At 34.8% G+C, this 18281-nt stretch overlaps 1 protein-coding gene across 3 annotated transcripts in view; it reads left to right on the top strand.

Annotated features, from left to right (window-relative positions):
- Nucleotides 1-303: 303 nt before the first annotated feature.
- The window catches only part of Cdk4 (Cyclin-dependent kinase 4), a 30059-nt gene continuing 12081 nt past the window's right edge, over nt 304-18281 (top strand). Inside the window, exons 1-3 of one of the 3 annotated variants that reach the window (XM_075313301.1) lie at nt 304-372; nt 4526-5027; nt 11663-11828. In XM_075313301.1, the coding sequence (XP_075169416.1) occupies nt 4916-5027; nt 11663-11828 (278 nt within the window). In that variant the 5' untranslated portion in view covers nt 304-372; nt 4526-4915. Of the gene's footprint in view, nt 606-4525; nt 5028-11662; nt 11829-18281 lie in introns of all 3 variants that reach the window. The other 2 variants (XM_075313299.1, XM_075313300.1) reach the window with 2 other exon arrangements.

Here is an 18281-nt window from a genome sequence, read left to right on the forward strand (position 1 = left end):
AAATTGGTGAAAGTATTTTTTATTTATATATTCATTTGTTTATATAATAGCTTTGCTATAGTTGTATTTGAAAGCAAATTTTATGTGTGTGTGTTTACATTTAATGTGTATGTGGGCTGTTTTGTTTTTACTTTTTTTGCTTTTGTGTTTTTGCAAATGGCGTGTGTGTGTGTTTGTTTTTGCTTTTTTTCAAAATGAATGAGTGAAACGAACCTAGCACGAGAGAGCAGCCGGTATTCATCGGACAAAGAAGTGAGCTTGATTGCTATTTGAGGGATTTTGTTTTTTGTGACACTTGAGTTATTTCTGGCATTTCCTTTCAGTGTGTTTCGAGCCGACGCGATAAATTCCCCCAGTTAGCGTAGTTGTCTTGTAATTTTTTGAAAAATTACCATTGTTTTATTTATTGTTTTAATATAAAATATTCCTTTATAAAGATAAACAATATAAAAAAACCAAAATGTGTTTAATATTCGTTTGAAAGCAAAAAAACCTATCAATATACCTGTTGTGTTTGTATGTGACTTCTTAGTTAGTATAATAAAAAGTACAAGACAAGTACAACACGGCACGACGAACATCAAAAAAATCTAATTTAACAAAAAGTAAATGTGGAAATAAATCGTGAAAACGTTACGAATAGGAAAAAAATGAATATGTCTATGTCTCATCGGCTTTTTTTCGTTTGTGTTTTTTTGGTTTTTTGCTTTAAATTTTGTTTAGCGGAGTATATACATAAGTTGGTTAACGATGGCTGTTTGCATATGTGTGTGTGTATATATATTTGCACGAGCGTCTGTGTTAAAATGAAACCAATAACAATGATCCAATGATTTTAATTTATATTTTTATGGATTATATTCCCAAATATTTTTAGTTTGCCTCTTTAGAGTCGCTAATTGGATGCCAGGTGATATCAATATCCAATGCAAAAAAATTCATATAAATTTATTTATTTCATATCATTCATTCCATAATAAACATTTAAAACACTTGTTAACAAACATTGACAATTGTTCCAGAAATAGCATTACTCCCATACCAAACACCGATGTTCAACGTGTACCACCAGGCTAACCAAACATCTAACGCAGACACCAAAAAAAAATAATAAAACGTGTTTCATTCATACATGATTATCAGTTTCTATTCTCGCTCTCCATGGTCTCGTACTTATCTCTTGAAAGTTCTCTTCCGTCTACAACTCAAAAAAACTCTTGTTGATGTATAAATGTGAATCTTATGGTTGGGTAAATGTGTGAGTATGAGCACCGGTTGAACTTACAAAGGCAGAAACATTTTTTGCAAAACACAAATACTGCATGATGTACATGCATGGTACAAATAGAAGCTACACTCAAGTGTACAGCAATGGTACACACATGCAATCAATGCAGTATAGATTGTGTGATGAAATGATATAGGTAAACGAGTTTGTTTATTTTATTGCACCTATAGGAAAATTCTGTGATTGTAGTGTATTCTCAAAATGTAACATGAGATCGATTTTGCTTTTAATTCAGTCAATAATGGCTGTCAATATTTTTCGGATTTCGAGACACTTAATTTGGTCTTAATATTACGTTCCCACTAGCTACAAAATACCGATATTTAGAAATATGGCAAAATAACATACTGCGGATGTATGTTAGCTTAGGTTGTAGGAGATGACAATAATTCTTAGATCGAATTGATTTCCACTTAGACTACTATAAGTTAATTGCGATTTCTCAGTGTTATTTTCTTAACTTCTTCCTGAGGTGGTCTCCTTTAAAGTCGCTCACTCCCGAAGATCGGTGAGAGCCTGGAAGTATATTGTTTCTTCTAAAGGATAAAGGATGGACACTGACACAAGAAGTAGTACGAGTCTTCCGTAACGCCCGGGTCCAGACATATTCTGTAATTGTCATAATTTTTTAAGACCTCTTCTTACCATATGTTTCTCAAGTGCGTCCGGTTTGACGCAAAGTCATCGCCATAGCTCATCATATTTGACATGAATCCTGTAAAGATATGAAGACAGTGGAGAAAAAATGTCTGCAATGAATTAGTCGTTCCACGACCGCCCTCCTTAAAGGTTGAGTTACATAGCATGCGTTAATCCGTGCGTTGATGGAAGGGTTGATATTTTTCAGTTTGAAGCACTCTAACAAAACTGTTGCTTTGAAAGAGAAAATTCAACTCTTCAATCAACGAACGCATTAACGCAAGGTATGTAACTCAACCTTAAGGTGGAATTACATTCCATGCGCGCGTACGTTATATGCCATTGTCAAAAAAAAGTTAAAATGTGGGAACTACTTTGTTTCAGATACACGATAAAAGTAACGTATGCATATGACACATAAAGTTGACGAACTTTTAACTATTCAATTCATAAAACGAAAGACAATCTAAAATATGGACGAGGAATTATTGAAGAAGTTAAAAAGTATAAAATAAAAAAAAGCATAAACAAGCGTAGCGGCAAGTAATGTAAACAGCAAATTTATTGGTGATCCGACGCATGCTGTATAACTCAATTGAAGAATCGTATTCGTCAACGCATTTGAATACATTGTACGCACGCATGACCGCATGTTAAGTAATTCCACTTTTAGCCAGAATACCACTATAGATCAATCTGTACACATATTCAGAGTTCCGAATGATATGTAACTCAACCTTTACGCGGTTTACGGTAGTTTCCATCCAATTCAGTTTAGAGTCCAAGAGAACTCCAAAGTATCTTACCGATTTCGAAAGACTCAATTTCGTCCTTTGGACCTTTGTATCCATTCTTCTTCTAATGAATAGTACCAGCTCTGTTTTTCCAGGGTTCACACTCAATCCACATCCTCTGGACCGTCTGAAAGATACTGCAAAGGCGCACTCAACGCATATGAGATCGTATCCAGGAATTTTCCCGACACCAATATTGGGTCGCTACCTTGATCCTTTTGCTGCTCTGGCCAATTAAAACGTCGTTTGCGAATATAACAGCTGGTTTTTGTTTACCAACTGAAAATATAAACAATGGGACATATATAATTATAGACCGATATGTGGCAATTTTTGCACGGTTGCTAGAGAGCTTATTAACATCACGTACCAAATTTAAACAAGATAGGATGAAATTTACTTCTCCAAGAAACTCCGAAAGCCAAATCTGGAGAACGGTTTATGTGGGAGCTATATATAATTCTGGATCGATATGGACCAACTTTTTATAGGGCGTATACTAACATCATGTACCAAATTTCAACCGAATCGGATGACATTTACCTGTGACTCCGCAAGTCAAATCTGGAGAACGGTTTATTTCCATGTTCCGAAATTCTTACAATGTGGCCAATAGCTAGGAATTGTCGGCGATGGAGTTAGTATACCTCCATCTTATGGTGGAGGGTATAAAAATGAGATTTCAAGACAAATTTTCGTGTACGTTCATTAAAGCAACAAAACTAAATAACAAATCACCCAAAAAGTTTCCTACAATTTGTCAAGTGGCACCATAGAAAATTAGATAGTCCATATGATATATGTATGCATACATTCACTATATTCATTAGAAGATCATTAACCTCTTTAAAGCTTTTTCTCTGAGACAAAAGCACGTTACTCATTACGAGATCGCTTTCGTTATACTCAATATTTCGATATGTTCGCAGAGTAAGCATCATCTCTAGAATATATCGTTAGCTCATCTGATATTTTGTGTTTTTTGTCTTTTACATATGCTCCTTGGAGTGTGATACGAATATCTTTTGCTGCAAGAAAAATTAGAATATAAATAAAAAAAATTGAATAATCATTTTGTACAGTGTTTATGGCCAAATAATCCTCCCTTGATTCTACGAAGGTTGTCGAATAATTGCTTAACATCGCTGATCGATGCACTATTACCACAAGCAATACCGCTGTCAACATTTCCAATGTCACGTGCACTATAAACATAATCGCAATTTTGTTTGCCACTTTTGGGCCGGTATCCGCGCGTTGATGGAAGCTTTGATTTTAGCTTTGCGTGGCAATCTACCCGAGCTGTCCCTCTCATAAAGAAAATCAACGCACGAATTAATTATTCCTTTATATCACATGATACCTAATTTAGAGATTACACCTTATTAGCCGATTATTTTTAACAATTATCACAAATTTTTACTGGAAGTCGTTAATTTATTCCGAAAAGGGGTTGCAAGTTTTTGCTGGATTTTTTCCAGTAAAAGTTTGGAAGAGCTAGCACATAATTACCATCTGTTTTTTTAATCATAAACAAATCATTAGTACAATATATTTCACAGTATCAATTATAAGTGTAGTAAAATATATGAATATGTTTATTGTTTTAATTGTACTAGATGGCGTTCGCGTACATTTCTGCTAATTTTAGCAAAGAGAGTACAATACATTTTTACTCTCTTGTAACTTTTAAGTGGATAATTTTTACTGGCAAAAGTACGCAAACAGACCTATTATTTTGGAATTTTTGGAGTGTACACTAGAGCAATGTTTATTCTCATTTTTTTCTTTAAAAATTTGGCAGCACTTATTGTCACACAAAGGATTCATGACTTTTGAGCCTCGTTACCCCTCGTGTAAATATTCTTAAGTGAGCGATCGTGACTCTAAGCAACAACAAAGCAGCGCTGATGCTGGTTGAAACAGTTTTACTACGGGAAACAGTCAATATGATAAATATATCGAACAAACAATGATTTACAATGAGGTGTTAAACTAAAAGAAATTTAAAAAAAAAATTAAAGAAAGTAGCAACAAAGCACATTGTAGAAAATATAACAAGAAATTTAATAACCAACAACAACATCAGTCTTGGGTATTATCCAAGCAACAAAAATACAACCTCGAGGTTCCTTCTTTAATATAACATCAAGGTGTACACCCGCAGAGAATTTTGATATTTATTACGGGAAATATGTCCTCAAAACATCATCATATAAAAACGCATCACCAGCCACATGCCCAACAACATTCTTTTACGGAAGGAGATCCATTCAACTATGAGGAGCTGAATGTCATTGGAACCGGTAAGTAAAGATTGCTTTGAACATACTCAGATAATTTTTTTTTTTATTATGAATTCGTGAACCATGTCACTTGTATGTAAGCTATATTATATCCTGAGATCAACATAATACAGACCATTTAAAATGTTAGTGCCATAAATAGCTGGCCTTTGTTCTGAATTCTGACAATGACAATGACAGCTTAAGTTCAGTGAATACTTCTCCAAAATCTGTCCAATAGTCCCTTTTGAGCCCTTTTCATTACTCATATCTCCTGAGATTGTTTGTTACACATCCGGTATCATTAAATAATCCATAAAAATGCATATTTCTATAAATCGATACACATTGCCAGCGATTATCTTATTTTCTTGATCCGTTTTTGCGAGGTCTGTAAAATTTCCCTCCGGCGAAGAACTATTCTTTGGAGTGTGTAATTTTTTGGCTCAAATCTAGTTTAGTACAAGTGGTCCGATTGGTGCAATTTTTGTCCAACGTGTAGACTTTTCGATTCTAAACACAAAATGTGATATACCACTTTTTATCGGAAAGACCTATCTATGTATTTTCGGAGTTACGAGCCGCTAAAGTTTTCATTATCACGGATATTGGATTTAGTATCCATCGCGCATAATCATCCTAAAAGTAATATATTTAGAATAACATGGACCTGGAGAGGTCCTGGGTTCGCGTTAGCACACCTTGGACTCTGTCCATAAGAGAAAGTCACAAACCCCGGCCGAAGGCCTGCCACCTATCCCCTTTGGGTTCGCGTTAGCCCACATTTGACCCTGTCCATATATGGGTCGGTATCTCGAACGCTCTTCCGACAACATTTTTACTTAATATTTCTCTTTAAAATGTACCATTTTCATCAAACACAATTTCATTAATATAAAGGAAATTACCGATTTTCTCATGTCGACATATCGAAAACTCGGATTTTCCGACAAATATTTTACCCTACATTTTCGCTCTACACTCAAACATTTTTTTGTTTATTTTTAACAACTTTTGCTAAAGTAGATTTGTTCCAATTATTTTGTATAATTCTCTAACGTTGTGAGTGATAAAGAAATTGCTTCATTGGACAAATTCTGTGAGGGTACCTGTAGATCTACGTTTCGTTGAATGCCAAGTTAGATTGGTTTATATATAGTGCCATAGTCACTAAACTATTCAGTCCATTGTAATACCCCAGTGGTGAATTCAATTCAATGCAATCACTGCCCCATTCCATTTTTAACTCATGAAAAAGGCAGATATTGTTTATAACTGAATTCGAACTGCTTATCAAACTTGGGTGAAATCACTTAGAGAGGGTTCGAACACATACAGAAATTACATCACTCAGAAAAATTTGTGATGTTCGGCCGAAACTGGAATTGAACCCATCAGCCTTTGCAAGCAATTTGGGCATACTTACCATTGCATAGCGGTGGATCCCGGAACGAAGTGGGATTGCTCTAAAAATGACATTAGCATAAATGAAAGCAAATAAATTATCTGTGAAAATGTTGTGGTGTTCGATTGAAACTGGGATTCCACCCATAAGCCTTTGTATGCAAGACGCCGCGTTGGCTCTGGGGGATTTGAGATTGCCCTCAAAAAACATCACAGCACTGTAAACTGTGAAGCGAAATAGTTTTGTTTTTAATGAGTTTGATACTGAGACAAACACCTAAAGTTTTCAAAACTATCAGAAATTTTAGGTGCCTTATCATCTCGAAAAACAACAATGGACACGAATTCTTTTTTGGAAAGAGCTTTTATGAACTTTATAAGTTGAGCCGTAAACCTTGCTCGTTTTTTGTTGCTATACAATTATTTGGAAAACATTTTTTAAAATAGGACCACAAATTATTTTTATACCTTCCACCATAGGATGGGGGGTATATTAACTTTGTCATTCCGTTTGTAACACTTCGAAATATTGCTCTCAGACCCCATAAAGTATATATATTCTGGGTCGTGGTGAAATTCTGAGTCGATCTAAGCATGTCCATCCGTCCTTCTGTTGAAATCACAATAACTTCCGAACGAAACAAGCTATCGACTTGAAACTTGGCACAAGTAGTTGTTATTGGTGTAGGTCGGATGGTATTGCAAATCGGCCATATCGGACCAAACATTTTTTTGTTTATTTTTAACAACTTTTGCTAAAGTAGATTTGTTCCAATTATTTTGTATAATTCTCTAACGTTGTGAGTGATAAAGAAATTGCTTCATTGGACAAATTCTGTGAGGGTACCTGTAGATCTACGTTTCGTTGAATGCCAAGTTAAATTGGTTTATATATAGTGCCATAGTCACTAAACTATTCAGTCCATTGTAATACCCCAGTGGTGAATTCAATTCAATGCAATCACTGCCCCATTCCATTTTTAACTCATGAAAAAGGCAGATATTGTTTATAACTGAATTCGAACTGCTTATCAAACTTCGGTGAAATCACTTAGAGAGGGTTCGAACACATACAGAAATTACATCACTCAGAAAAATTTGTGATGTTCGGCCGAAACTGGAATTGAACCCATCAGCCTTTGCAAGCAATTTGGGCATACTTACCATTGCATAGCGGTGGATCCCGGAACGAAGTGGGATTGCTCTAAAAATGACATTAGCATAAATGAAAGCAAATAAATTATCTGTGAAAATGTTGTGGTGTTCGATTGAAACTGGGATTCCACCCATAAGCCTTTGTATGCAAGACGCCGCGTTGGCTCTGGGGGATTTGAGATTGCCCTCAAAAAACATCACAGCACTGTAAACTGTGAAGCGAAATAGTTTTGTTTTTAATGAGTTTGATACTGAGACAAACACCTAAAGTTTTCAAAACTATCAGAAATTTTAGGTGCCTTATCATCTCGAAAAACAACAATGGACACGAATTCTTTTTTGGAAAGAGCTTTTATGAACTTTATAAGTTGAGCCGTAAACCTTGCTCGTTTTTTGTTGCTATACAATTATTTGGAAAACATTTTTTAAAATAGGACCACAAATTATTTTTATACCTTCCACCATAGGATGGGGGGTATATTAACTTTGTCATTCCGTTTGTAACACTTCGAAATATTGCTCTCAGACCCCATAAAGTATATATATTCTGGGTCGTGGTGAAATTCTGAGTCGATCTAAGCATGTCCATCCGTCCTTCTGTTGAAATCACAATAACTTCCGAACGAAACAAGCTATCGACTTGAAACTTGGCACAAGTAGTTGTTATTGGTGTAGGTCGGATGGTATTGCAAATCGGCCATATCGGACCACTTTTACGTATAGGCCCCATATAAACGCATGCTCAGATTTGGCTTGCGGAGCCTCTTGGAGGAGCAAAGTTCATCCGATCCGGTTGAAATTTGGTACATGGTGTTAGTATATGGTCTCTAAAAACCATGCAAAAATTGGACCACATCGGTCCATAATTATAGCCCCCATATAAAGCGATCCACAGATTTGGCTTGTGGAGCCCCTAAGAGAATCAAATTTCATCCGATCTGGCTGAAATTTGGTACATGGTGTTAGTATATGGTCTCTAATAACCATGCAATAATTGGTTCATATCGGTCCATAATTATATATTGCCCCCATATAAATCGATCCTCAGATTTGAACTCCGGAGCCTCTTGTAAGAGCAAAATTCACCCGATCCGGTTGAAATTTGGTACATCATGTTAGAAAATGGTTTCTAACAACCATGCAAAAATTGGTCCACATCGGTCCATAATTATATATAGCCCCCATATAAACCGATCCCCAGATTTCATCCGATCTGACTGAAATTTGGTACATGGTGTTAGTATATGGTCTCTAACAACCATGCAAAAATTGGTTTACTTCGGTCCATAATTATATATAGCCCCCATATAAACCGATCCCCAGATTTGACCTCCGGAGCACCGTGGAAGAGCAAAATTCATCCGATCCGGTTGAAATTTGGTACGTCATGTTAGAATATGGTCTCTATTAACCATGCAAAATAGGTCCATATCGGTCCATAATTATATATAGCCCATATATAAATCGATCCTCAGATTTGACCTCCGGAACCTCTTGGAGGAGCAAATTTCATCCGATTCGGTTGAAATTTGGTACATTGCGCTAGTACATGGCCGCTAACAACCATGCCAAAATTTGTCCATATCGGTCTATAGTTATATATAGCCGATCCCCAATCACACAAAAATTGGTCCATATCGCCAAAAATAATCTACCAAAATTTTATTCTATAGAAACGTTTGTCAAAGTTTTATTTCTATAGAAAATTTTGTCAAAATTGTATTGGGCTTTTTTTGTTGTTTAATATATACCCCGTATGGACTAACTTACATTTGGAAGACGGTGTTAAGAAGTTTTAAGATACCTTGCCATCGGCAAGTGTTACCGCAACCCAATTAATTCGATTGTGGATGACAGTCTTTAGTAGAAGTTTCTATGTAATCCATGGGGGAGGGTACATAAGATTCGGCCTGGCCGAACTTACGGCCGTGTATACTTGTTATTTATTTATTACTTCGCATCTCCTTTAACCTACATTAACATCAATTTGGGTTGCTGCGAACCTTAAGATGCTAGTACCTTACCTATATTTGCCTTCATAAATTATTATGATTTTAAGTACATTAATAAATCAATACATTAATGTATTGCAGCTTTTTTAATATTGGAAATAAAAAACTTTAGGATAAAGATTAATTTGTTGCGACAAAGCAACTGACCTATCCCACAAACTTTCAAACTGCTGTAGTGGTTGAGAAAAGTCTGCATTTGTCGAAAAATCTTTCGTTTTATGAATATTGATTAACATGCACACAGCCATTTTCATCCATTCAGCATATAATTTTGTATTGCATTATCGTTACCGACTCGTTTCCATGATATTGTTACTCATTCATACGACGTAAATGATGTACAGAGTCTCAATTAATCTGCCATTTATCAGCTTTCGTCAAGTGTATTTTTTATTCAAAATTCAACGCTTTGCATATGCTTTGACTGAAATTTAATATATTTCAATATCAGATACAGAAGACAATGTTTCAGTAGAGGTATGTGTAGGTATCAAGGTTGCCACATTTGGTAGAATTCTAACAAAACATTATTCCTGAAGTTTTGGTAGATTTTGCAAAATATTAACCTCTAAAATTGTAAAAACTTTCTATAGAAAGTACAAATTTTGGCAAAATTTTCTATAGAAATAAAAACTTTTGACAAAATTTTCTGTAGAAATAAAAACTTTTGACAAAACTTTCTATAGAAAGAAAAAATTTTGACAAAATTTTCTATAGAAATAAAAAATTTTGAAATGTCCTATATAAATATAATATTTTGACAAAATTTTCTATAGAAATAAAACATTTTGACAAAATTTTCTATAGAAAGAAAAAATTTTGACAACATTTTTTATAGTACGAAAAAAATTTGAAAAAAAATTCTAAAGAAATACAAAATTTTGACAAAATTTTCTATAGAAATAAAAAAAAATCTATAGAGGGAAAAATTTGGACAACATTTTCTATAGAAATAAAAAATGTTGACAAAATTTTCTATAGAAGTAAAAAATTTTGACAAAAATTTTTAATTTTCTATTTTTTTTTTTTCTTAATAAACCTGTTATTGTAGTTAGTTTACATACATCTGTAATATATTGTTAATTGGACCAGGTTTGGATGTGTATATATTACTTTGAAGAATAATAAATGAAATGAAATAAAAAATTTTCTATAGAAATAAAAAAATTTGAAAACATTTTCTATAGAAAATTTTTTTTTGACAAATTGAATCATCTTACCCCGCCAGGTCTACAATAAAGTCTATGGAAATTCGACTTAGCCACATGTGATCTAAGTCGAATTGTGAATAGTCAGGCTTGTGGATATTGGTATCTGGCATTTTCTTTTTAATAACTTAATAATACCAATTCCTTAATCTTCATGTCCAATAAGCTCGTATTAGCACTTTCCCCAACACATACCTATCAAATCTTGCACTGTGCCTTCGTTGAAAAGAGCCTCCCGGACACTCAATATGCACACTTCAGATGGTCCTTCAATTCATCCTTTTTTTTCCTTTATTTCTCTTCTTTTCAATAACAAAAATCCATAACCACCACAATACTTGTGGGCCAGGGTTTTTATTTTCATCAGCATTTTTCTATTTGCTAGAAGAAGAAATAGGAACGCAATAGATAATATAGCCGAACAAATACGATTCAATTTAATTATTCGTATGGTTTTTGCAATTATCGGCCAATGGATTGGTTAAATATGTATGCACTTGTTGTGGCATTGACCTCTTTTATTATTGTTTATGTTTTTTCTTCTTTCATGGGGTTTTATTTATGTTTTGATTGTATATTCAGCACTTATTTAAATAATTTCTTTTTATTTTGTTTCGTTTCATATATGCTTCCCCTTTCATTGACTGGCAACGTGCTTTTGATCATCATCAACAACAACATCGTGATTATCATTATCATGATCATGCGAACTGACTGGCGATGACTATGGGTATATTGTTTATAATGTGAATATTTGTTTATATTTGGATGGGGGTCCATTATCCGACACAACAAAATCTTCATCTAACCCATAACACAATTGTTGCCACCACCTGTTTCTGTGGTCTACGGACAATGTTTATGTCCACAATAACAGGTGCATATGGCACAGTTTACAGAGCACGAGATAATCACACGGGAAGAATTGTGGCCATTAAAAAAGTGCGCATACCATTAACCGATAATGGGGTGCCAATGTCAACATTGCGTGAAATTGCCCTCCTCAAACAATTGAATGCTTCCGATCATCCACATATTGTTAAGTAAGTATAATATTATAAATCATAAATATAGCATTTCTCTTTGTAATACCCACTGCCACCATAGGATGGAGGTATAATAAATTTGTCATTCCTTTTGTAACACATCGAGTTTCGACTATATAAAGGGTGATTTTTTAGCTAATATATTGTTGGCACCACTGGTCTAAACAGCTGACGCACGTTTCGTAATTTGTTTCACTGACAAACATCTTATGTTTGGTCTATAATTTAACCATGAAATATCTTCCAATGCTTGCAAATCATTGTATTTCATAATCAAAATACGTGCTCCGTTAAGAAAGTTCATTGGGCGCTTCTTATCGAAAAATGTATTCAGCGACGAAGCTCTTTTTTGGATCAATTGGTACGTAAATAGTAAGAATTATCGATGTTGGAATGAAAATCAGCCAGAAACAAAGCTACCAATGCATACTGATAATGTTACAGTTTGATACGGTTTATAGCTGGTGGCATCATCGGTGGTACATCTTCAAGGTTAGGTTAGGTTAGGTTATGTGGCAGCCCGATGTATCTGGCTCACTTAGACTATTCAGTCCATTGTGATACCACAGTGGTGAACTTCTCTCTTATCACTGAGTGCTGCCCGATTCCATGTTAAGCTCAATGACAAGGGACCTCCTTTTTATTGCCGAGTCCGAACGGAGTTCCACATTCCAGTGAAACCACTTAGAGAAGCTTTGAAACCCTCAGAAATGTCACCAGCATTACTGAGGTGGGATAATCCACCGCTGAAAAACTTTTTGGTGTTCGGTCGTAGCAGGAATCGAAACCACGACCTTGTGTATGCAAGGCGGGCATGCTAACCATTGCACCACGGTGGCTCTTCAAAGATGATGCGGATCGTAATGTAACTGTGAATGGTAAGCGCTACCGTGAGATAATATCTTTTGCCCAAAAATTCAAAAGCTTGACTTGCATGACATGGGTCTTCAACAACACGGTGCCACATGCCACACAACAGTCGTAACAATGAATTTATTGAGAGGCGAGTTCGGTGAATATTTTATTACACGTTCGGGACCGTTCGGCACATCGATCTTGCGATTTAACGTCTTTAGACTATTTTTTGTGGGGATATGATAAAGGTGAAATTACATTTGTTAACGCATTCGAATATAACGTACGCAAACATGGCCGGATGGTATGTAATTCCGCCTTAAAGCTCATGACATAGTCCACTTCAATTGACATATTGTCTTCGTTATATACCAGCCGAAATGTTGGAAAGAGTATGCAAAAATTGGACTAAGCGGATGGACCATTTGAGGCGCAGTCGTGGTCAACATTTGCATAAAATAATCTTCTAACATCAAATTATGCGAGCCGTTAGGTTAGGTGCCTGAAATTGGAAATCTAGAGGTGTTTTAGGTCCATAAATATGTGTGCCGAATATGGTGTGTATCGGTCCATTTTTATACGATCTAGGGATATCTTTCATCCATAAATAGGGGTGCGATATATGATGTGTATCGGTTAATCGACACTATAGACCGATTTGACTTCTTGAGCTAGACACCGAAATTTTTCTCCAAATTGTCTGAAATTGGACAACTGAGATATTTTGATCCATAAAATTATGTGTTAAATTTTGGTTTATTCTCCAAATTGCCTGAAATTGGACAACTGTGACATTTTGATCCATAAAATTATGTGTTAAATTTTGGTTTATAGTTTTTGATTTAAAAGTTTTTGAGACGGCCCTCATATATACCGGTCTCCTAATTTAACTTCTTGAAAGGATAAAAGGTGTACTGATCATATAAATTGCTCGAAAATAGAAGTACATTTTCCCTATAAGTGCTTCTCTAGGTTATTGATGTTACATTTGGTATGTAGACTCATTTGTTGATCTTGTTTTTTTATTCATGGATAATAAACTGAATTTTAATAGTCACATTACTACAATGGTGAACAATCCCTTTGGAGTGCTAGGGCGCTGAGCGAAAACGTTTTCGGATCCTTACGTTACCAAGCGACTTTTTCTTGTAAGACCAATTATTGAGTGTGGCTCTGCGATCCATAGAATGTAGTGTATATTGATAGGATTGAATCGGTCCAGAAACACGTCTTACTGTTTGCTCTGAGGCATCTTCATTAGGATGATGGTTTTGTTCTGCCTTCTGCCTGCTTAAGGTAAGTACTATGTTCGCTTTTCGAGTTGAAATTTTCGCGGTTACTTTATTAAAACAGTCCAATATAAAGCAGATAAATTAACTCAATTGATGAGCAATTTCTTGTTCCTACAACATGAATTTACGGTAATATGTTTGTTTTCATTTTTAATTTTGATTATTTCAGGAAAAATAATCGCGAAAATAAAGTTTCAACTCAACGAAAACCGAACATAGTACACACCTTTATACATCAAGATTATACCATGGAACCATACCATGGAAACAAGAATCGTTCTTATAAATCCAGAGTCTCCATATGTAGTACCATTTAAAACCACCTGAAATTAGTTTTTCAAGGGAACCTACTATATTTGATCCATTGTAGTCGGTATTTAAGATTCAGACCAACTGAATTTATTTATTTATTTATTCATTAAATATAATACAAAGGCCTCAAGGCCTAAATGGTGTATTACACAGTAACAATATATCCTAAGCTTAGACTTCAGCATAAAAAAAAAAAACAATTTAAAACTAAATTCCTTAAAAATAAATAAATACACATCACAGATTCCCAAATCTAATACACAAGACTCAATATTATTCAAGTAGTAGAATTAAAAATGTATAATTAAATTGGTAATCATCCCCTAGTTAGCAACAAAAAACTTAAAGAAAGTTCAAAATAGAAATAGTCCAGTCTTCACAAAATTGACATTAGAAAAATCAAACAATCATAAGTAATAACTTCGACATCAGGCATTAACATCGTCATATAGTTTAAGTCGAAAAACATTACTACATTGGGAGAAAATACGTAGAGAATAGGACAATACATTCCAGCACCGAGCAATTCTAACAACAAAAGACCGCATATAAAAAGAATTCCTCACAAGAGGAATGAATAATTGTGGATTCCTTGTAGATCTACTGAAAGAAAAGCTCTCATACAGGCTTAAGGGTTGACCACTCTTAATAATTTTATGAAACATCTGAAGTAAACGAACATTCAAAAAAATTTCAAAAGAGCAACCCAAAAATTGTCTCACATAATCTGAAATATGTTCACGTCGATTAACATTGAAGACAAACCGAACAATAGTGTTTACATTCACAACCAACAAATTGCCATGGCACGTACCAGAATAAACTTCCAAACAGTACATAACCTGAGATAGTTACAGACCATGAGCTAGGCACTTTCTAACAAATAAAGGTAGAATCACTCTAGATGAGTAAATTTTCCGCAAAGCACTCCAAACAACACACCAAATCAATATGCTATTTAAAGGTAAGTTTGCCATCAAGGATAACACCCAAACATTTCAATCGGTCAACCAACTCAATACGCTCATCACCAAAGACTATATTCAAATTTTGGTCATTCATTTACGACCTATATATTGCTTGTTGTTCTTAGTTGACGTATGCTAATGTATAAAACACTCCAAAAAGATTAATAGAAGTTATAAAAAATTAAAATATTCCATTAAAAGCATTTACTCACGAAATTAATATTTTGCTAGACTCTTCATAGTCAAATTCTACCTTTAGAGTTTGCATTCTTAACTTAATTAATGGTGCAGATGTCATATAATCGCCGTTATATATTTTATTAGTACCACTGATTGTAGGAAATACTAGATATCAACAATCAGATTGAATAGGTTCATAGACTACAAAATGACTTGGTCGTGTTAGCTACTGTATAAAGATACTAAAGTCAAAACTATTTTTGATTCTTTTTTTAATTAAGTCAAATTTACTTTTCATAATGACCAAAGTCGAATGATCGAATTGTAAGGAAAAAAAAACGAAAAGTCTAATTTGCGTTTAGGTTTTTTATGCTGCCTACCTATCAAAAATTCTAATGTTGCGGCGTCAAATGTCGACTCTTCAACAAGCACAAAAGTCGAAAGTGACCTTTTCCAAGTTTTGAAAAAATTGACCTTTTGATACTCATTACAATTCCACTTATAGAGTTTTGCGCAACATATACACACAACGGGTAACACCACTTAAAGTTACTGTGAAATGTCAGAATCTTTACGAGGTTGGTTTAATAAGTACTTGCATACTTATTTTTCAACTCGATGCACTCAATTTTTTTACCCGTCTGGCAATGAATTCCTCATTCGACTAAGCCCGCGACTTTATTAGATTGAAAAAAACAAACGGATTAATTACTAGGAAGGAAGTTTCTAGTCAAATTCGACCAATTTTGGATGGTTTAATAAGTACTTGCATATTTATTTTTCAACTCGATCCACTCAAATTTTTACCCGTCTGGCAATAAATTCCTCATTCGACTAAGCACGCGACTTTATTAGATTGGGAAAAAACAAACGGATTAATTAGTTTCTAGTCAAATTCGAACAATTTCACCTTAACGAAGAGGGAGGTGTGGGCCGATGACATGATAATAGTGGGAATCGTTGTATGTTCATTGTTTCTTCATTTCAGAGTCAAATTGAACCCACAATTCATAACCTTTCAATCATACCTTTGTAACTTTCCCTAAGTAGGCAAATGAATCTCATATGAATCCCAGGAAATTGTTCCTATCACATTTCCTGTTTTGCAGCCCATTCGTCAGGGGTCTTATAAAGCGGTAATGCTAAGTATTTATTTATAGCCTTTGTCTAGTTTGCGCACGCGCATATTCAAAACAATAATTTTGACTTTGTTCACAACATAATCTTGAAAAACTTGAGCAGAGAATGGACAGCAAAAGAAACTCAATAAAAATAAAACCATGTGGTATTCTTTCCAGGAAAACATGTATACTTTATCCGTTCAGTTCTCTTTGTAAAGCACATTCCTGCATACTAGCAAATTTATGTTTATTCATCTTCTGTTGGTAATTGTGACTGATGACGAAACATGTCTGCGTCATCAAGAGCCGTTGCAGATTCAACTACAATTATTTTGTTCTCTATTGGTATAAACCAAAACAAAAAACCTCTACTTTATAACACTTGGATATGAGGGGACATGGGGTGTGGGAGTAACTTTTGCTATTTATTTTAGGTTTTGGTGGAGCTGATGTTGTTATCGCCTTTATTATTATTTTTTTTTAATGGTTCTCATTTTTGCATTGCGAAAAGGTTTTGTGTGGTGTACTCGGTGGTGTTTTTCCCCGGCTGACTCTGCCGTATAAAATTCAACTTCGGTTTCCAGCTTGCTATGCTCTTCCACTTTTATAGTCGCCACGACTATGAATTCATGAATGATAGACAGCACCACGGCGCCGCAAATGCTGATAAGTCACGCTGCAGAGGCGATTCTATTTTCTACATATGCTGTGAGCACTGGTAGGCAAAACGGCAACGTTTAAAGAGCAAAATGTATACTTCGAATCACGATCGAAATAAAGTCAGAAGCATTTTGAGATTAGAGATCGAAATACAGAGAATAAAATCAAGCAGTTTTGTTTTTTCTATGGTTTTTGCTCTTTGACTTTGCGAGAGGAGAATCAATTCATGGGTGACAGCTATCGAGCGAATCAAAAACACAAGAATTTTTCTCTAAATATTTTTACTGCGGCATTTATTCTCTGAAATATTCAAATTTGGGCACTCAGATCCAAACAGCAAACACCGGCCGGCAAGAACACCTAATTGATATTGTGTAGAATTTAATTTTGAGTGACAATAGAATCGTATTTGCTATCATACAAACCTTAATTCCATATTGTGTCAAGTCGACTTCGATTTCAGATTTCACATTTGTATGAGGGGAAATAAATCCGTATGTATATGAATATTCTTTTCAACGTTAACTATATGGGAATAAACGATTTTAGGATACTCAATATATTACCCACAAATATATGGGAGCTTTGATGCAAGACAAAAACTGCGTCCACTAGGGTCCAATGCAAAAAAAATGGCATCCGAACGAATATACATATGAAAGATAGATATTTTAGTATTTTATGCTATGGTACAAACGGATATTGCATATTGTATAAATTGATGGGGGTAAATTCTACTATCAAAAACCTTTTTTCGGGATTTTTTCTAAGAATAAGGGTACGAACAAAAAAGAACGCGTGAGAAGCCAACAACAATCCAGGTAAAGGGTGATACGGTCAAAATTTGGTCAAGGGAAAACGCGTGTAAATCGGTGAAATCGTTTATTTAAAAAATCAAATTAAATTTCTTTTTCAAGTTCAATTAGTATAAAATTCAGGAAAAATATTCAGTTAGGCTTTCGCTTTTCCAAATCCGAATTGCCGGGCCTCACGCTTGACACCTGCCATCAGATTTTGTACAGCCACCTTGTCCACCTTCTTCGCCGCAGAAAGCCAGTTTGC

The sequence above is a fragment of the Haematobia irritans genome, chromosome 5 (assembly GCF_050003625.1).
Source record: "Haematobia irritans isolate KBUSLIRL chromosome 5, ASM5000362v1, whole genome shotgun sequence".
Taxonomy (NCBI): Eukaryota; Metazoa; Arthropoda; class Insecta; order Diptera; family Muscidae; genus Haematobia; species Haematobia irritans.